The sequence below is a fragment of the Chiloscyllium plagiosum genome, unplaced genomic scaffold (assembly GCF_037043375.1).
Source record: "Chiloscyllium plagiosum isolate Xiang-an unplaced genomic scaffold, Cpla_swu_hap1 HiC_scaffold_20, whole genome shotgun sequence".
Taxonomy (NCBI): domain Eukaryota; kingdom Metazoa; phylum Chordata; class Chondrichthyes; order Orectolobiformes; family Hemiscylliidae; genus Chiloscyllium; species Chiloscyllium plagiosum.
This window is the reverse complement of record NW_028270158.1, coordinates 34,598,839-34,620,399: the sequence shown is the minus strand read 5'-3', so window position 1 is coordinate 34,620,399 and position 21,561 is coordinate 34,598,839. Positions and strand designations below refer to the sequence as shown.

Genomic DNA, 21,561 nt, shown 5'->3' with positions numbered 1-21,561 from the left:
TATATAATTCTGTGAAAGTCCAGAAAGATTAAGGCATAAAAGGAACAATACCATTTGGAGTTTTACAAATAGAGACAGCAGGACCAGATTTCTGGTGATGGAGGTAGAAAATGGGTTTGGCAATGATAAAAACTGAGAATTTATTTGTAGCAGTTTCAAATTTGCAGTGCCATCAGGGCCCAATATTATTTTTGTGTGCCCTTTTCACAAGTTGAGTACATACAGTCTTTTGATTTCAGATCAGATTTTTAGCCCTGTGGGAAATTTGAATTTTCTCCCCCAATTCCAACACCCCTGTCCCCAACTATTATTTTGTGCTGATGCAGGTGTCAGATGACTTAAACCTTCTCCAAGTCTGCTATGATGTGTCAGGAACATTCTGGTGGGTAGATATTAAGTTTTTTGATAACTTCAAGTATTATCAAATATCATATATTGAATTGCCATTGTCCATCATAGGGCTCTGCTCTTGAAAGTTAAGTTGACCATTACTTTGACTAGTGTTATTTGAGTGTTAAAAAGCATTAAGAGTACTTTATCCATTGGAAAAATGCCATATTGCATTTGAAGATGCAGAAAAATGTGCTAAAAAAACCCTTTTGTCATTTCTTGGATTATATTTTAAATGTCCAGCGATCTTTAGTTTCTCCTGGAGTGGAATATTTTTTAAACTCAATATCCACTACATTGATTGACAGGTGATCTGTTTTGAAATTGAAAACACACCATGTGGTCTTTCAGTTTCATAATCTGGAGTTGCAATGGTTTGTTTTGATAGTTGTAGCCATTATGAATGCTTGACTAAGTTTCAATAACAGATCATACCTAAGCTCAGCAGGTAACCTATTGCTTATGTTTTGGCTACAGAAGGATATTTGTTTTCAAAAATTAATGTCTGTTTAATGGGATTAATACGTCTTTCAGTGACAATTTATTTTGCAGTATCAATGGCAATGTGTTTGAATTAGATTTATTAGATTGTTTTTTTCCCCAAATACATTTCAAATAACTCCATCACTATTACATGGCTTCTGAATGCCATATGTCATGGATACTGAACAAGTAATTGGAAACATACATACATACAAATACAAAAATTAGGAGCAAAGGTAGGTCACTCATCCTCTTGCACTTGCTCCCTAATTCACTAAGATCATGGCTGATCTGGTTCCTTCACATTCTTGTCTATCCCCAATAAATTTTCATTCTGTGACTTATCAAGAATCTATTTACCTCTGCCTTAAAAATATTCAATGACTGTTTCCACTGTCTTTTAGGAAAAATAGTTCCAAAGATTCTGAAAAAAAAATTCACTTTATCTCGGTCTTAATTGTGTGATTATTTATTTTTAAGCACTGGACCCCAGCTAGATTCTTCCACAAAATATCCTTTCCATATCCACCCTGTGCAGACTTCTCAGGATCTGACATGTTCCAATCAAGTCACCTGTTCTAAATTCCAACAGATACAAGCCTAGTCTGTCCAACTTATTCTCATCAGACAGCCCATACATTTCAGGTATTAGTCTAGTAAACCTTCTCTGAATTGTTTTTCATGCATTTAAATCCTTCCGGAAATAAGAAGATCAATAATTTAAATGCTTCAGTTAGGATCTCTGCCCTGTAAAACTGTAAAATAGCCTCCTGACTTCAATTCCCCTTGCAATCACTTGCTGTGCTACCAAATTGACCTTTCACGTTTCACTAAGACACTCTGCATCTTGGGGTTGTAAAAACTTTCACTTTTTAAACAATATCCTTGTTTTTCAATCTTTCTGTCCAAATGGACAGTCACACAATTTCCACGTTATTCTCCATTTACCTGATCATTGCCCACTCACTTAACCCATTTTTGTAGCCTTCTTAAGTCCTTTTTGCAAATTATTTTCTTACCTAATCCTTGTTTCATCAGCAAATAAAGCAACCTGACCTTCAGACCCTTCATCCAAGTCATGTGTATAAATTGCAAATAGTTGAGGACCTAACACTGATCCCTTTGATACACTAAGTGTTACATCTTGTCAACCAGAAAAGACCATGATATCTATTCTCTACTTCCTGTTAGCTAGCCATTCTTGTATCCATTCCAATATGTTATCCATGCAGCAGGAGCATTTATTTTCCACATTAAGCTTTCATGTAGCATCTTATTAAGTGCCTTTTGGAAATTCAAGTACAGTGAATCCAGCAGGTCCTGTTCATTCCAAAATCATGTTACTTCCTCAAAGAATCCCAAAGAATTGGGTAAAAATTATTTTCCTTTCACAAAACCATTTCAACTCTGCTTGATTACCTTGAACATTTCTAAATACTTTGCTACAACATCTATGATAATACCCTTTAATATGGCAGGCAGATGGTCTGCGTGTGGATGGTCTGAGTGGTATGAGAGGGTATAGAGGGGCCATGGGGGAATCTGAGAAGGGCATGGAGAAGTCAGAATAGTATGAAGAGACATAGATATGTGGGTTGGGGGATTTAAGATGTAATTTTTAGGAACGTAAGAGCTGGGCTCCAAATCCCATTCCCATCTTTCTACTCATACCTATATTTATTGCCCCTCTCCTGATCCACCAACACGAGAGAGAAATTATTAGAGAAATGAATGGGGCTAAAGACCATTAAGGCTCCTGGACCTGATGGGATGCATCCTAGGGTTATTAAAAGTAGCTACAAGATAATGGATGCACTGGTGCAACTTGTCATAAGTTTGTAGATTCTGGGAAAGTCCCAGCAGATTGGAAAACTACCAATGTAATATACATTTATGTATAAAGGGAAGGAGGAAGAAAGACAGGTAACTATATAGGCCATTAGCTTAATGTCTGTTATTGAGAAAATGCAAAGAGTCTAAGGATGTAATAGCAGAGCATTTAAAAATATATAATATGATCAAGCAGAGTCAGCACAACTTTACAAAGGGGAAATCATGCCTGACAAACTGAATAGAATTCATTGAGGAGGTAACAAGCAAGACAGATGGAGGGAAAGCAGTGAATGTAATATATTGGATTTTCTGAAGGTGTTTCTCAAGGTACTACATGTTAGGGTACTTAATAACAGTCAATGGTGTTGGAGGTACAGTCGGTTCTGCTATCATGTGGTAGTTCTGTTCTCACGCAATCCCATGTAATAAGAAAATCACATAATAGCAGCACCGTTTAAACTAATGGGGCCTGAATCATGTTATAACCAATACACACTTTAAAAGTTCACACTTTCGAAATAGTGTCCCCAATTTGTCAATCATATTATCGCAAATTCGCATTGATGAAATGCACATTACAGCAGAACGACCTGTAGTATATTAGCATGTATGGAGGATTAGCTAACTAATAGAAGACAGAGTTGGGATAAGTGGGATATTTTCAGTATAGCAACCTGTAACTAATGAAATGTCTAAGGATCAATGCTGGGGCTACAATTATTTACAATATATATTAATGACTTGAATGAGGCAAGTGAATGTACTCTAGTCAAGTTTGAACATGGCACAAATATAAATGGAAGGCAAGTGCTGATGATTCCATAGATCTGCAAATGGCTATATGCAAAATCTTAGCATACGGAATATAATATGTGAAAATTTGGCAGGAATGGTCAGACCACAGCTGTAATACTGTAGACAGTTATCGACTCGTAATCTAAGGAAGGATATAATGGCATTGGACACAGTCAAAAGAAGGTTTAATAGGTCAATCCTAGATATCTTATGAGAACAAGTTGACCAGGTTGTGCCTGTGCTCATTAGAGTTGAGCAGAATGAAAGACAACCTTATTGAAAGATACAAGACTCTTCGGGGACTGAACAGGGTATGCACAGAAAGGTTGTTTCCCCTTCTTGGAAAGTCTCTGACCAGAAGCCATACTCTCAGATATGGTGTTACCCATTTAATACAGAGCTGAGGAGGAATTTCTTCTCCCAGAGGTTACTGAATCTGCAGGATTCTTTATCGCAGAGGGTCGTATTGTCTCGGTCATTAAGTACACTCAATGCTGAAATATAGATTTTTTTATATGAGATTAGATTACCCTACAATGTGGAAAAAGGCCCTTCGGCCCAACAAGTCCACACCAACCCTCCGAAGAGTAACCCACCCAGACCCACCCCCATCTGACTAATGCACCTAACACTATGGGCAATTTAGCTTGGCCAGTTCGCCTGGCCTGCACATCTTCGGACTGTGGGAGGAAACCAGAGCATCCGGAGGAAACCCACGCAGACACAGAGAGAATGTGCAAACTCCACACAGACAGTCGCCCGAGGCTGGAATCGAACCTGGGTCCCTGGTGCTATGAGGCAGCAGTGCTAACCACTGAGTCACCATGCTGTCCATATAGATGTTTAATCAGCAAGGGAATCCGTTATAGATAAAAGATAAGAAAATGGAGTTCAGGTATATCAGATCTGCCATAACCTCAATAAATGGCAGAGAGACTTGGTGGGCTGAATGCTGTATTTCTGAAACTATATTTCTGAAACTATATCTTATGATCATATTTACTCTGGCTAAGGAATTTATGATGAAATTTACCACTTGAAAACTCTTCCTCAGGAGAGAGGATGAGAGAAACCGTTATATCCAGAGGGCATGTTGGAGGACTCAATGCTTTGATATAAGCAGCGATTTTGACAAAATGTATTGCATTTTTTAAAGATTATTGAAATAAATATTTACACCCTTTTCAGTGCTTTCAATGACATTTTCCCTTCCTTCTCTATAGGCTGGGAGAAGCTCCAAACGACAAATGTTCTTGTTGCCTGGTAACATGGAGAGACATCTGAAGATAAAAACCTGCACAGTGAGTCTAGAACTGAAAGTTAAAAATCACACAACACCAGGTTTTAATCCAACAGGTTTAATTGGAAGCACATTAGCTTTCGGAGCGACGCTCCTTCATCAGGTGGACAACCACCTGATGAAGGAGCGGCCCTCCGAAAGCTAGTGTGCTTCCAATTAAACCTGTTGGACTATAACCTGGTGTTGTGATTTTTAACTTTGTACACTCCAGTCCAACACCGGCATCTCCAAATCATGACTAGAATTGAAAGGGTTAATTAACTCCAACTAACCAGAAGAGTTAGTGCACACAAAGGAACAATGCACCCAAGATGTGGTCCCCAGATTAGAGTTTAAATCTAAAATCTCTCACAATGTTGGGAGTAAAATCTAGTTAAAATATTAAAAATCAGCTGAGTACATATTCTTCCTGTCCTCCCTGTGTTTTTTCACCCACCTCATTGACCACACCATCTCTCTCACTGCCCCCAACTCACCATAGGCTGTCCCACCTACCCATTTTTCTCATGCTTTCTTGGCTGAACCCCACCCCATTCCAGTCCACACCCTCTTTCCCAGCCCTACTCTCATCCAACCCCACTCCTCCATCTTCCTATTTCATGTCTATGTTTCTTGCTTTGGCCTTGCTCCACATCATTAGAGAAAAAGTGCTAGGGAAACTAATAAGGCTAAAGAATGATAAGACTTGATGGAATGCATCCTACAATATTAACAGTACGGATAGAAATAGTGTATACACTGGTAGTAATCTTGCAAGAATCCTTAGATTCTGGAAAATTCCCAAAGGATTGGAAAACTGTCAATGTCGTATCTTTATTTGAAAAGGAAATGAGGCAAACAAAGTACCTATAGGCCATTTAGCTTAATGTCTGGTATTGGGAAAATATTGGAGTCCATTAGAAAGGATACAACGGCAAAGTGTTTAAAAATACTTAATATGATCAAGCAGAGTCAACATGGCTTCACAAAGGGGAAATCTTGCCTGACAAATTGAATAGAATTCTTTAAGGGAGAACAAGCAGGATAAATAGGGAAGCAGTAGATGTAATATACTTTGATTTTCAGAAGGCACCACATGTGAGGCTATTTAATTAGATAAGAAGATCCCATACTGTTGGAGGAAGTGTATCAGCATGGATAAGGGATTCACTAATAAAGTAGGGAAGTGAGTATACTATTACCAAGTTTGAGGTTGACACAAAAATTGGTAGGAAGGTAGGTGCTGAGGTCGATACAAAGAGCTTACAGAGCATACAAAAACATGGAAGATAGAATTTAGTGTTGGAACATGGGAATAGAGGAATTAAAAATTTAAATTGAGAAAGACTGCAGAAAGCTACAGCACAGCTAAGTGTTTGTACATTATTCTCAAAATGCTAACACACAAGTTCAACACGTAAGAGGGCTTGAACGTGGAATGTTGGCTTTTATTTCAAAGAGAATGGAGTATAAAAATAGAGAAGTCTTGCTAAAACTATACAAGGTAATAGTCATAGCACAGCTGGAATACTGTCAACAATTTTGGGTCCATAATCTAAGGAAAGATATATTGGCATTGTAGACATGGAAGGGTCAATAGATTGATCCTGGAAATGGAGAGACTGTTTTATGAAGAGACATTGAGAAGATCGGATCTATCTTCAATGGAGTTTAGAAGAATGAGGCAACCTTATTGAAACATATAAGATTGTTAGGGGATTTAAGAGATTAGATGCAGAAAACTTGTTTTCCCTTGAGGGAGAGTCTAGGATCAACGGACATAATCTCAGAATAAGGATCACTATTTTAATACAGAGATAAGGAGGATTTTTTTCTCTCAGAGGGTAATGAGTTTGTATAATTCTTTACCACAGAGGGTTGTAGAGGCTGCGTCATTAAGTATAGAGACAGGTTTTTAATCAGTAAGGGTTTGGGTTATGAGGAAAAGGCAGGGAATTGGAGTTGAGGATTATCAGATCAGGCATGATCTCATGAATGGTTGAACAATTGATGGCCTGAATGGCCTGATTCTGCTGTTTTGTCTTAAGGTCTCACTTTTCCAGGTCTCAGATCACATTCTCTCTTTCAAAACCCATTCCATCATATCCCTCCATGCTACCTCCCACCCACACCTTAGAAAGCAGTAGCAAAAATGGCAAAACTCTTGCTGTTACTGTCACATAATTAAAATGAGGAATATTGATTGGCTGTTTTGCTCTGGTCCAGGTTGCAATTGATGTGATTGAAGAGTTTTGCAATGAAATGGGACTTCAAAACTCGGAGGCTGCAGATGAATATTCTATATTTGTTATCACCAACAAAGGTATTCTCTTTAGATTCCAGTGTGTGTTTTTCCATGAAGAGTTCTGGGAAAGTGTGTGCCTGTGAGGGGAATGAGATCAGATTGTTTGTTGCAGTCCCATGTGATAATATCCCATGCTCTGTTTCAGGACAAAATGTGCATCCACTTAAAAAGAAAGATTACATCCTTGATGTAATTACAGAAATGGAACAAGTTGATCAAAACTTCATCTTCTGTTTCCGACGTGTGCTCTGGTTTCAACCGCTGAAGTTTGAGAATGAGCTGTGTGTGACTGTGCATTATAATCAGGTACTCTGGATATTGCAGTTGTGAAAATGTGTTTAAGTCTGTGGATATTGCAATAATGAAGAGCTGTACATGACAGTGGATTATGCAGAAATTGAAGATTTCACAGTAATAAAGAAGCATGTGTGACTATGGATTTTAATCAAGATTTGAGAGTAATGAACAAGTTCAGGGCTGCAACAGAGAGGAAGAATTTGTTTCCAAATAATTGTAGAAATGTGGTAGGAAAACGAAACCGATTTTATTCTCTGTCCTCAGTCTAACACAGTCCCAATAATTGTGTGCAACAATTTCAGAATAGTAGCACAGCAAAAGCAGAAAGGGCAAAAAGAAAAATTCACAGTATTCAGTTTACACATTGCCATATTCTGTGCATCATAAGTAGCATCAATCTTTGATTAAAAATGCTTGATGGTTTCACATTTTAAAAAGTCAAAAATATCCTTGCTAACGTTTTGAAGAGGATGGCAGAGAGTGTCAGAATAGGAACTAACTCACTTGCTCGCTCCTCTCCCCATTTCTCAGCATGATGAACTCAACATGTCTGATATGTACTTACAATGGTCCAATTGCTCCCCAACAAAAAAGCAAGGTCAAAATTTGAGAGGATGGATCTCACACTGTAATTAAAACAGTGCTGGGAGCATAAAATCTTGCCCTGATGCTGTGTTCCTGAATGCAGTGGCTGGACTGCCCGATGCCATCAAGCTCAGTAGAAGGAAATGAGGACTGCAGGTCCTGGAGTTCAGAGTCAAAAAGTGTGGCACTGGAAAAGTACAGTCAGGCAGGCAGCATCCAAAGAGCAAGAGAGACGTTGTTTCGAGCATAAGCATCAAGCTCACTGTTCACTTATCTTGATAGTTGATACCAGGTGGTCAGAAGCTCTGAGAGATCACGATGCAAAATAAACTTCAGCTTCTTGATGTTATGAAACTTGAAAGGGTTCAGAAAAGATTTACAAAGATATTGCTAGGGTTGGAGGGTTTGAGCTGTAGGAAGAGACTGAATAGGCTTGGGTCTATTTTCCCTGGAGCGTTGGAGGCTGAGGGGTGACTTTACAGAGGTTTATAAAATCATGAGGGGAATGGATAGGGTAAACAGACAACATCTTTTCCCTGAGGTGAGACAGTCCAGAACTAAAGGGCATAGGTTTAGGGTGAGGGGGGAAAAATTTTAAAGAGACCTAGGGGGCAACATTTTCACACAGAAGATGGTGCATTTATGGAACAAGCTGCCAGAGAAAGTGGTGGAGGCGGGAAGAATTACAACATTTAAAAGTCATCTGGATGGGTATATGAATAGGAAGGGTTTAGAGGAATATGGGCCAAGTGCTGGCAAATGGGATTAGATTAGTTTAGGATGTCTGTTCAGCATGGATGAGTTGGACCAAAGAATCTGTTTCCGTGTTGTAGATCTCTGAGTCTAAGTGAGATTAACTTTTGTTCTGTATGATCTGTAGACCTGTAAATAACTCATATGTTTATTTTATAATCAAGGTTGTTCCAGATTACTTGAAAGGACTCTTCCATGGACTGAATCAGGATTTGATGAGTGAGAGTCAGCTCCAACAAGTGTCAAAGTTGGCAGCTCTGCAACAACGGGCAAAGGACAATCTGTATCTGCCTACCATGTGAGTTAATCACAGCAACCTTTAATAGGCACAGAGTAGGTAGACCTGTCCAGACATACTCCAGAAATTGTGCTTCATTTAACTCATGGCATCCTTCTGATGGACCCCTGTTAAGGTGTTATATTTCCCACTGTACAGTATTAGGACATTGAGTTACACTATAAAGGCACAATCCTGAAAATCAGTGAAACTATTGGCAGCAGATTTTTTTTGTATACAATTGAGCTTGGATGAGCGTGATGCCTTTTTCTTTTGTACCAATATGGTGGCTGAAGTTCTGTGTGTTGGTGTTCATCATATAGTTATTGTACATTTATCAGTTCAATAATATTATGAAGCCCAGACTGCACAGACTGATTTAATGATGAGCTGTATTACATGCCGGGACAGTGCAGAGGAGACAGGCAGGAGACTGGAAGAACGCAGCAATCCAGGCAGCATCAGGTGGTGTAGAAGTCGATGTTTCAGGTGTAACCCTTCTTCAGGACTGGGGATGGGTGTAGGGTGAGCTACAGATAAAGAGGGAGGCGGGAGCAGGGTAGTGAAGTGGGGATACATGAAGATAGGTGTAGGGTACAACCTGGTTGGTCAATGGGAAGAATGGATCCGGCAGGTGGCAGAGAGCAGTGGCAGTGAGGGGGAGGGGCTGGGAAGGGAGTCAGGGGTTGGGGAGGGAGATTATTTGAAATTGGAGAACTCAAATGTTGCTGTGACTGCTGCAGCTGAAATGATATAAGGGGGACCTGGGACTCATCTCTGTGCCATTCTGCCAGCACAGAATGCATTTGCTACAGGAATATGGATACTAATTAATTAACCTTTGCTACAAGCAGCCTTGAAAGTACAGGTCAACATGGCATCTAAACATCTCAAGCACACTCCATATGTTAGACTACTCATGGGCATCAACCATAGGGATGCACGAGTTAAAAATTTGAATTCGAGTAGACCATCACAGGAACCAACTCTCTTTAATCACAATCAAACTTGTAAAATGCATGACAAAACTCAGCTCTGCTCAATGTCGCTCCTGAATTTTTCTGAGTGAGTGAATCTCTGAGGCTGTATACCCTTGAGTTTAGAAGACTGAGAGGGGATCTGATTGAGACGTATAAGATTATTAAAGGATTGGACACTCTGGAGGCAGGAAACATGTTTCCGCTGATGGGTGAGTCCCGAACCAGAGGACACAGCTTAAAAATAAGGGGTAGGCCACTTAGCACAGAGATGAGGAGAAACTTCTTCACCCAGAGAGTGGTGGGTGTGTGGAATGCTCTGCCCCAGAAGGCAGTGGAGGCCCAGTCTCTGGATTTGTTGAAGAAAGAGTTGGATAGAGCTCTCAACGATAGTGGAATCAAGGGTTATGGAGGTAAGGTAGGAACAGGATACTGATTGAGGATGATCAGCCATGATCATAATGAATGGCAGTGCAGGCTCGAAGGGCAGAATGGCCTACTCCTGCAACTATTGTCTATTGCTCCAATGTCCCAGAGGAACTAAGGGCAATTTGGAGGATTGAATAATCATAGTGAGGTTTGGTAAATTCGCAGGCCCATAAACATTTTTGGAGCTTTGGCTAGTAAATATTCAAGATAAATGTTACATTTTTAAAAAATAAATTGCCTCTCGTCACTGTATGAAACTTTTATTTTATTATTTTTTGTTTCTTTAAGCCGCGAGGTGCAGGATTGCATTCCTCCACAGATTTACCAGCATCAGCGGCCACAGTCCTGGTTGAACATGGTGACAGAGAATATCCAATATGTTCAGGCCCTCAGCTCTCACCAAGCCAAAGCCCAGTTCCTTGGTAAGTGTCAACTCTCACTCTGTGCACAGTGACTAAGTATATTAGTACTATGACAAATAATTTAGCCTAATTTGCTACATAATAACTACAACTGTAGTGGTTTTGGTATTATCCATAGCTTTTTTATGAGAGATACTGAATGGAGAACAGACTTTCCCCATCTCACCTGGGCTCGGTCAATAGAACTATGATGGCTGATATTAGCTGATTACTACCAACATGAAAGATCCCAGATTGTGCTGGGCTGGCCTATTGTAAGAGCTGCAATTGGCTTCTGAGTGCTTCTTGGCTATGGAGGAAGGGAGAAATATTCAGCAGAATTCTTAATCCAGCACACTAACATCAGACTGGGAAAGTATGGTGTTTAATCCAATCCATGATTTCATCTGATTCTCATAAATCTGTTTACTTGGGCAAGGTACTGAGGAGCTCTCCTACAAACTGAGCAGGTCTGGCAGCATCTGTGGAGAGAGAAACAGAGTTAATCTTTCAAATCCAGTGTGACGTTTCTTCAGAATTAAAAGCTGCAAAATGCTAGTTTTTATGCTATTGACAGAGCGGGGGGAGGAGCAGATTGTGAGGGTGCCTTGAGCAAAGATGAGGACAGTGATAATGCTGGTAAACAAGTGATAGATATGTAAAATCGGTATAAATTTTAGACGTGTGTCGAAGAAAATGGGTCCATTCTGTAAAGAACAAAATCAATATGACACAAACAAGATATGGCCGAGAGATGATGGCATCATGAGACAAATGGAGGTCATACTCTGAAGTTGTAAAACTCAATACTGTGTCCTGGAGGTAGTAAAATACCTAAGTGGATAATGAGGTACTGTCTCTTCAGCTTATGCTGATCTTTGTTGGAACACTATTGAAGGCCAGAACAGAAATGTTAGCACGGGAGCAAGGTCATTTATAGAAATAGCAAGCAACTTGAAGGTCAGAGTTATTCATATGGTCAGAGCGGAGATGTTCTGCAAAGCAGTTACCTAGTCTGTTTGGTCTTGCCATTGTAAAGGAGACTTTATTGTGAACAATGAAAACAGTGGACTAAATTGAAAGAAGTACAAGTTGAGGCAATGGCCTGTTGGTGTTCATAGAATCCCTGGAGTGTGCAAGCAGGCCATTCAGCCCATTGAATCTACATTGACCCTCTGAAGAGCATCCCACCCAGACCCACGCTGCTACTCTATCCCTGTAATCCCGCATTTCCCATGGCCAATCCTCCCGGCCTGCATATCTTTGGACTGGGAGGAAACCAGTACATTTGGAGGAAACCCACACAGACACTGGGAGAATGTGCAAACTCCACACCAACAGTCATTCAAGGGTAGAATCAAACCTGGGTCCCTGGCACTGTGAGATAACTCACCATGATGCCATATTATCTATAGGCTGTTAACACAGAGCCCCAAGTAATAATCTGGTGACCTGGATTTGAATCCCATTGGCAGATAGTGAAATTTGAATCCAATAAAATGTGGAATTAAGAGTCTAATGAAACTGTTGCTGTCTGTCAGGAAAACCCATCTGGTTCACTAATGCCCTTGAGGGAAGGAAAATGCCATCCTTCCCTGATCTGAGTCAAGATGTAACTCCAGACCCACAGCAATTAATTGAATCTTAACTGCCCTCTGGACAATTATGGATGGGCAATAAATGCTGGCCGAGCCTGTCATGTCTACATCCTGTAAATTAATTCAAAGAATGTAAAATGCTACTTCACCTGAAAGATGTGTTTGGGGCCTTGAATGGAGTTGAATGAGCAAGTGTTACATTTTCTGGAATTGAATGGAAATGTGCCTCGGTTAGTGAGGAATTGTAGGAGTGATAGAAGAGTGGTCCAAGGTGTCGCAGAGGGAAAGGTCCCTGCCCACTATTGACAGTGAGCGGAGGAGATGTGCTTGTTGGTGGTATCTTGCTGGATGATCCTTTGAAGATTAGTGGTGTGGACAGGGCACACCCTATCATTGTTCTGGGAGGGAAGGGATGGGGTGAGTTCAGAACTGTGAGAGATGGGTCAGATATGCCAAAGAAAGATGTTCACCTGATTAACCATTTTAAATGTGGGACGACCATCACTTGTATAGACAATGATGTCTCACCATTGCAACAATCAAAAGGATTATGAAAGAGAAAGAACTCATGGTCTGGACTTTTGGTCTTTGAAATGTTGTTTCCCCTCTCGATATTCTCATTCACCTGTACTGTATATGTTAAACTGTTTTTCTTTTGTCTGTATTAATTGTGACTAAATTGGTATAGTTTAAGTTGCATAAATGAGAGCCCCTTTGTTTTATTGTTCTTATTAAAAGTTAAATATGTTGCAATCAATAGATTTATTTTTACTCTAACTGAAGCAACGTGATATGGTTTGCGTAGGTGCTGGGTATAGTCAGTCAGACTAATTGGTTTTGGGAATCTTATTGGGTTTTTATACATTGTGACATAACCTGTGGGACTCTAATGCATGATTGTTGGTTAATTTGTGATAATAGCTGGAAATGTGTTGCTGGAAAAGCGCAGCAGGTCAGGCAGCATCCAGGGAACAGGAGAATCGACGTTTCGGGCATAAGCCCTTCTTCAGGAATGGGGAAAGTTTGTCCAGCAGGCTAAGATAAAAGGTAGGGAGGAGGGACTTGGGAGAGGGGCGTCGGAAATGTGATAGGTGGAAAGAGGTCAAGGTGAGGGTGATAGGTCAGACTGGGGTGGGGGCGGAGAGGTCGGGAAGAAGATCTCAGGTTAGGAAGGCGGTGCTGAATTTGATGGATTTGACTGAGACAGGGTGGGGGGAGGGGAAATGAGGAAACTGGTGAAATCCGAGTTCATCCCTTGTGGTTGGAGGGTTCCTAGCCGGAAGATGAGGCGTTCTTCCTCCAACCGTCGTTTTGTTGTGGTCTGACGGTGGAGGAGTCCAAAGACCTGCATATCCTTGGTGGAGTGGGAGGGGGAATTGAAATGTTGAGCTACAGGGTGGTTGGATTGGTTGGTCCGGGTGTCCCAGAGGTGTTCTCTGAAACGCTCCGCAAGTAGCCGGCCTGTCTCCCCAATATAGAGGAGGCCACATCGGGTGCAGAGGATGCAATAGATGATATGTGTGGAGGTGCAGGTGAATCTGTGGCGGATATGGAAGTTTCCTTTGGGGCCTTGGAGGGAGGTGAGGGGGGAGGTGTGGGCGCAAGTCTTGCACCTCCTGCGGTTGCAGGGGAAGGTGCCGGGAGTGGAGGTTGGGTTGGTGGGGGGTGTGGATCTGACGAGGGAGTCGCGGAGGGAGTGGTCTTTACGGAATGCTGATAGGGGAGGGGAGGGAAATATATCCTTGGTGGTGGGGTCCGTTTGGAGGTAGCGGAAATGACGGCGGATGATGCGCTGTACATGGAGATTGGTGGGGTGGTAGGTGAGGACCAGTGGGGTTCTGTCCTGGTGGCTCACCCTGTCTCAGTCAAATCCATCAAATTCAGCACCGCCTTCCTAACCTGAGATCTTCTTCCCGACCTCTCCGCCCCCACCCCAGTCTGACCTATCACCCTCACTTTGACCTCTTTCCACCTATCACATTTCCGACGCCCCTCTCCCAAGTCCCTCCTCCCTACCTTTTATCTTAGCCTGCTGGACAAACTTTCCTCATTCCTGAAGAAGGGCTTATGCCCGAAACATCGATTCTCCTGTTCCCTGGATGCTGCCTGACCTGCTGCGCTTTTCCAGCAACACATTTCCAGCTCTGATCTCCAGCATCTGCAGACCTCACTTTCTCCTAATTTGTGATAATAGTCTGGACCATGTATTTTTAACCAATGACTCCAAATACCCTCACTCATTCTTTCAGTTTCACTGTGTGAATAGAGATTGAATTCGTGACAATGATTTGTTTCTCTTTCTTTTCCACACAGGGCTTGTGAGTGCATTCCCCATGTTTGGATCCTCATTCTTCTACATCCAGAGTAGCAGCAACAGTGCAATTACTGCCCCTTGTATTCTGGCTGTCAACCAGAATGGACTCAATTTCCTCAACAACGAGACACATGTAAGTTTCTAAAAAAATTATCAGTCTATCAGTGGGCCATTAAGCCCACTCCATGTACATTCAACCCTATCATAGAGGCTACCCATGCATTCAATCTCATCCCATAGTCCATACAGACATTTTTCTAATCAACCTGTTCAGAGATATTATTGCACACCTTTGAAGCAGGTGGGATTGAACACAGGCAACGTGGCTCAGACATAGGGACAATATCACTGTGCAACAAGAGCCCCACAATCCATGTATCAGTTCCTCTATCCTGAGTTCCACCTGCTCTTTGAATTATCAAAGAGAAGTTGCAGATAAATAATTCCCAATTCCCAAAGCTGACGTTATAAAAATGCAGAATGTTCACCCATCTCCTCTATTTGACCCTGACCAATAAATGTTCATGGATAATCTTAAGGACCAGCTGCAATTCAGGTGGTAACACAATTGCCCCTGAATTACTAGATTGAGTCCAAATCCCACTCCAGGACTTCAGAAAATTGCAAAATATTTCTGATGCAGAAAGCCCATCAACTTGAGCACAAAAATCTAGACTGGTATTCTAGTGCAGTATTGCGGAAGCACTGTTGAATGATCTGTCTAAAGGATGAGACGTTAAACAGCAGACCATATCTACCTCCTCGGCTGAATGTAGAATATCCTGTGCCAAAGGTGTTATTTTATTTATCCTGGCCAACACAAAACACAGATTATCTGGTCATTTTTTTTGGGAGTTTCCTTTGTGAAAATTTATAGCTGTATTTCCTACAACAGTGACAAAAAGTACTTAATTGGCTGTAAAATACTTTGAGATGTCTGGTGTTGTGAAAAGCACTGAGTAATTGCAAGCATTCTCATCCCTCCCAGTAGTTAAATAATTATTCCCTCTGCGTGCAAAGTTCATTGCATCTTTCTTGTGATTGAACATTTGCAACTCGTACTCTTTAAGTGGCCACAGTTATCAGATGTATTTACCATTGTCTGCTCGGCAGTCACCTAATCACCTATGAGCCAGACATAGCTGCAGATTTATTACAACGGCATTATTTATCCATTTCAAGCTATTATATTTCTCTCAAAGATGTGATTCATAACTCCTGATGAATTGGGACAATACTATTTAACAACTTTAAAAAATTGGGCAAAGAAAATTGTGATCAATAGCTCACAGGAAATTAGGGATATGCCATGAGCGATAACTCAGTGAATCATGGATATGTTTTCTATCCCGAGGGCCATCAATTTCGGGACCTACTGTCATTCAGATCAGATCTTCTTTCCATGTCCTCTCATGCTTCATTTTCATGGAAACATGGTTTTGAAAATGGAATATTTATTTTGTTCAGCCTCCCTGGTGAAGTGGATGAGGATGGGGTCACCTGACATAAATGTGTCAAATGTTCTTCAGGTGATAATCCTGTTAACACAGCCATAACTGGAGCCCTATTAAACATCTCTTTCACTTCCAAAGGGAAAACACTTCACACGGAATCTGTGCCCCATTTCCACATGGGGGATAAGCTGTTAAGAAAGTAATATTTGAATCTGAAAAAAAATGGTTTCAGCAAAGAAAAATAGTCCCAGATTCTGTTCAGCCAAATAATGGATGAAATGGGATATGACAATCCTGTCAAGCAAGCAGCAGCTGAGGTTACCTGTGAAGCAAGATTTTTTTTACATTTCTCCTACCATGCCCCCTTCATGAACTGAACTGTTTCATTTATCCAACCCCACGATCAAACCCCCTACTAGGGCAGCTTGTGTCTGCTGTTGGAAGCAGTTACTTTAGAAACTGTAAAACTAATTATATTGTAACTCTTTCTTTGCAGGAGCTGATGGTCAATTTCCCATTGAAAGAGGTACAGTCCACTCTGACTCAACAATCAGGCCCTAGCAATAGCTATCCATATGCAGAGATTAAACTGGGAGATTTAACGTCCCAAAGGATAACACAACTTCAGCTTGATCAGGTATGAAAGGATTGTGTATGCATGTTCAATATCACTGTTTACAGCTGTAAGCCACTTAAGGTTTTGAAGCAAATGGGTAAATATCACATCTGCTCTTCCCTCAAAGATTGCATATTTTCTACAAGAAATTAAGGGCATAAATAATAGAAGCAGGAATGGCCATTTGACCCTTTGAGCCTGCTTTTCCCTTCAATAAAGTCATGGGCCATTTTCAACTTCAACTTCATTTTCCACACTTAGATCCATTAATTCCTTCAGTACCCAGAAAATCTGTTCACCTCTATCTTGGTTATCCTCAACAACAGAGCATCCAAGCAGCTTTCTTTGGTAGAGAATTTCAAAGGTTCATGAAGAAATGTCTCATTTTCTCAGTTCTATATAACTGATCACGTGAACTAGGACTGAGATGTTCTGGAATATTCAGACTAGGGAAGCATTTTCTTAGCAATTACCTTATCATGCCTCTGAAAGATTTCATATGTTTCATTTTGATCATCTCTGATTCTTCTAAATTACAAAGAATATAGGCCTAGTCTAACTAAAATAATGGATTTTTGAAGAAGGATGGTGCATAACTAGATGTGAACTTCATACTTTAACAAATGCAAGGTAATTAATATGCTTCAAAGGAAGATACTTCCCCACACTAATGCCAGCTATGTAGGACATCCACAATAGGAAGACCATTTTGGAGGAGAATTTCCACAGATTCTACTTTTTATTGACATAAGCTAAATGGAAGATCACAGAAATCCTGGATAGCGGTATAATCACCACTTATCCAGGATTTCCGCAGTTCTGCGACTTGACACTGGGACTATGCAGTTGATCGTTCTCCCCCAGCAAGATGCAAGCCCATTCATGCAGCGTGTGTGGATCATGGGATTACCCTGAGTTTAATGTATCCAAAACACTGAAGGACATAATCACATTCCCCTCAACATATCTATTTTGATGAGTTAGGATGTCTGGAGATAAAATCACAACTCATAAGCTAATTAATCTGATATACTTGAGCTGGCTCACTCAAAATGCAGTTGCGCTAAGTCTCTTTAACTTTGACTTTGTAAGTTCTTCATTCTCATTTAACTATCCAACTCCTTTTTTCAAGACATTTCAGATTCCAATAACTTGAGTTAAAATGTTTCACCCCATCGCTACTCTTGATCTTTTATCAATGACTTTAAATACATGAGTTCTGTAAAGTCCATTTCTTTTTCTTAAAAAAAAGACATTTCTTTAAATGATTCTGAATGTGCAAAGGGATGGCTGCCATTTTAAAAATGATGTTTACCGGAGCACTTTGAATTGTATATAGTGTTGTTTTACCATAGAACAGTCAGAACAAAAGCAGACACCGCAGAACTTAGAGTCATAGAGATGTACAGCACGGAAATGGGACCCTTGGGTCCAACTCATCCATGCCGACCAGATATCCCAACCCAGTCTAGTCCCATCTGCCAGCACGTGGCCCATATCCCTCCAAACCCTTCCTATTCATATACCCATCCAGATGCCTTTTAAATGTTGCAATTGTGCTCGTTTCCACCACTGTGTCTGACAGCTAATTCCATACACGTACCACCCTCTGCATGAAAAAGGTGGCCTCTTCGGTTTCTTTTATATCTTTCCCCTCTCACCGTAAACCTATGCCCTCTAGTTCAGGACTCCCCCACACCAGGAGAAAAAACCTTGTCTATTTATCCTATCCATGCCCCTCATGATTTTATAAACTTCTATAAGGTCACCCCTCAGCCTCCGACGCTCCAGGGAAAACAGCCCTAGCCTTTTCAACCTTTCCCTATAGCTCAAATCTTCCAACACTGGCAACATCCTTGTCAATCGTTTCTGAACCCTTTCAAGTTTCACAACATCTTTCTGATAGGAAGGAGACCAGAAATGTACGCAATATTCCAACAGTGGCCCAACCAATGTCCTGTACAGCCACAACATGACCTCCCACCTCCTGTACTTAATATTCTGACCAATAAAGGAAAGCATACCAAATGCTTTCTTCACTATACTATCTACCTGCAACTCCACTTTCAAGGAGCTATGAACCTGCACTCCAAGGTCTCTTTGTTCAGCAACACTCCCTAGGACCTTACAATTAAGTGTATAAGTCCTGCTAAGATTTGCTTTCCCAAAATGCAGCACCTCGCATTTATCTAAATTAAACTCCATCTGCCACTTCTCAGCCCATTGGCCCATCTGATCAAGATCCTGTTGTAATATGAGGTAACTTTCTTCGCTGTCCAGTACACCTCCAATTTTGGTGTCATCTGCAAACTTACTAACTGTACCTCTTATGCTCACATCCGAATCATTTATATAAATGATGAAAAGTAATGGATCCTTGTGGCACTCCATTGGTCACAGGCCTCCAGTTTGAAAAACAACCCTCCACCACCACCCTCTGTCTTCTACCTTTGAGCCAGTTCTGTATCCAAATGGCTAGTTCTCACTGTATTCCGTGAGATCTAACCTTGCTCACCAGTCTCCCATGGGGAACCTTGTCGAACACCTTACTGAAGTCCACATAGATCACATCTACTGCTCTGCCCTCAACAATCCTCTTTGTTACTTCTTCAAAAAAACTCAATCAAGTGTATGAGACATGATTTCCCATGCACAAAGCTATGTTGACTATCCCTAATCAGTCCTTGCCTTTCCAAATACATGTACATCCTGTCCCTCAGGATTCCCTCCAACAACTTGCCCACCACCGACATCAGACTCACTGGTCTAGAGATCCCTGGCTTGCCCTTACCACCTTTCTTAAGCAGTGGCACCACATCAGCCAACCTCCAGTCTTCCGGCACCTCACCTGTGACTATCAATGATACAAATATCTCAGTAAGAGGCCTAGCAATCACTTCCCTAGCTCCCCACGGAGTTCTAGGGTACACCTGATCAGGTCCTGGGGATTTATCCACTTTTATGCGTTTCAAGACCGCCAGCACTTCCTCCTGTGTAATTTTTCAAGATGTCACCATCTATTTCCCTACATACTATATCTTCCATGTCCTTTTCCACAATAAATACTGATGCAAAATTGGCCTGAGCTACGAGGCAAACTGCTTGACAGCATGTTTTGACTGGCTCCTGACCAAATGTCCATGACTTCTGAGGAGCCAGTTCAGCAAAGAACCACCCAAATGGCAAAAAGAAAGCATTAAAAAAAAACTCTCTCTCTCTCTCTCTCTCCTTTGTAAAGGTACTCAAAAGCATCCAATCACATCTAGTTGAATTCTACTTACCTTTCTCTGAAAGAAAACCCTGTTGAAGGAGAAATAAAACTCCTTCAGAGAACAGTGAGAGGTCAAATTCTCAACGAGTGAATGAAAGAGAGTGTTGGTATCAATAGCAAAACTGAAAGAAACAACTCGTGCAATCTTGTGGTCCTATTGAACTGTGGCTGATTTCTTTTTACCTTTTTCCACCTTTAATATCCATGTCTCGTCTGCCTTTGTGAGTTTGTATGTTTGTGAATGGGGAGGGGGATCTTAAAAAAGTAGAGATTAAGTTAGTGCTATAAATGAGCAATTCATATTTCTTAATTGTCATTGGTTAAAGGCAGTTAAGTCATAATAAACTTTGACAAAGGATCAGTTAGACTCGAAACAGCAGCTCTTTTCTCTCCTTACAGATGCTGCCAGACCTGCTGAGACTTGCCAGCATTTTCTCTTTTGAATTCATAATAAACAGTCATTTTCTTGTTCAGTCCGGAAACCTAGTCAGCATTCACTTTTAACCTGAGTTCTTCAGTCAGGTAATTCGGGACTTTGGATAATTTGACTGAATTTTTTTCACATTGGTGACAATTCCAGGAACACTGATTTTCAGCACACTACCTCAGCCATTTGTGGCACTTCTGGTTACTGGTTTTGGCACTTGCCAAAGTAAATATTTTTCCTCTCTCAAAGGGTCTTATATCAGTTTGAAAATCATTATTAGGTAATCACTTAACATTCTCTGCTCCAAGGAGAACAGTTCTAACTTTTCCAATTTTTCATTATAACTCATGAGCCCTCATCACTGTAACATCTTGATAAAGGCTCAAAAGTAACACATTCCCATAGACCCATTTTCCAGCTAAAGCTAACATCTTCATCAGGGAAGGAGAGAAATTTGAAAAGCAATGTTAGTGTTACCCTCTCAGGTGTAATCTGTAGCGGGTATAAAGGGAGTTGAAGTTCAGATCAGATTGACTGTCCTCTGCCTGTTCTTGTTTAAATAAAGAACATTCTGAGTCTGCTGTAACCATCTGATCTGTTCCCCTACAGGCTTTGGAAATGTGTCGTGTCACAGCCATGCATGTGGAGTCCATGCTGCTGGCTCGAGAGAAGAGGCTGACCCTCCCACCGAGTGAGATTACCTTGCTGTGATTGACACTAATCATTGCGCAATTGCACCCATTGTTGAAGGAACTGATACTGGAACTGTCAGACTCACTATTTCATCACAAGCTGCGAGACCATAGATAAAGATGCTACCTGCTACCAATTGATATATTGGAAGGAGCCAGATACAAAACCATAAGACCATAAGACATAGGAGTGGAAGCAAGGCCGTTCGGCCCATCAAGTCCACTCCGCCATTTAATCATGGCCGATAGGCGTTTCAATTCCACTTACCCACACACTCCGCATAGCCCTTACTTCCTTGCGAGATCAAGAATTTATCAATCTCTGCCTTTAAGATATTTAACGTCCCGGCCTCAACTGTGCTCCGCTACAACGAATTCCACAGGC

The 21,561-nt window shown here is 41.0% G+C and overlaps 1 protein-coding gene across 1 annotated transcript in view; it reads left to right on the top strand.

Annotated features, from left to right (window-relative positions):
* The window catches only part of LOC122560691 (unconventional myosin-XV), a 158,382-nt gene extending 137,027 nt beyond the window's left edge, over positions 1-21,355 (top strand). Inside the window, exons 55-62 of the mRNA XM_087998065.1 lie at positions 4,725-4,802; positions 7,007-7,103; positions 7,231-7,391; positions 8,885-9,018; positions 10,692-10,825; positions 14,716-14,849; positions 16,667-16,807; positions 21,094-21,355. Coding sequence (XP_087854191.1) covers positions 4,725-4,802; positions 7,007-7,103; positions 7,231-7,391; positions 8,885-9,018; positions 10,692-10,825; positions 14,716-14,849; positions 16,667-16,807; positions 21,094-21,195 — 981 coding nt within the window. The 3' untranslated portion in view covers positions 21,196-21,355. The remainder of the gene's footprint in view (positions 1-4,724; positions 4,803-7,006; positions 7,104-7,230; positions 7,392-8,884; positions 9,019-10,691; positions 10,826-14,715; positions 14,850-16,666; positions 16,808-21,093) is intronic.
* The last annotated feature ends 206 nt before the right edge of the window (positions 21,356-21,561 follow it).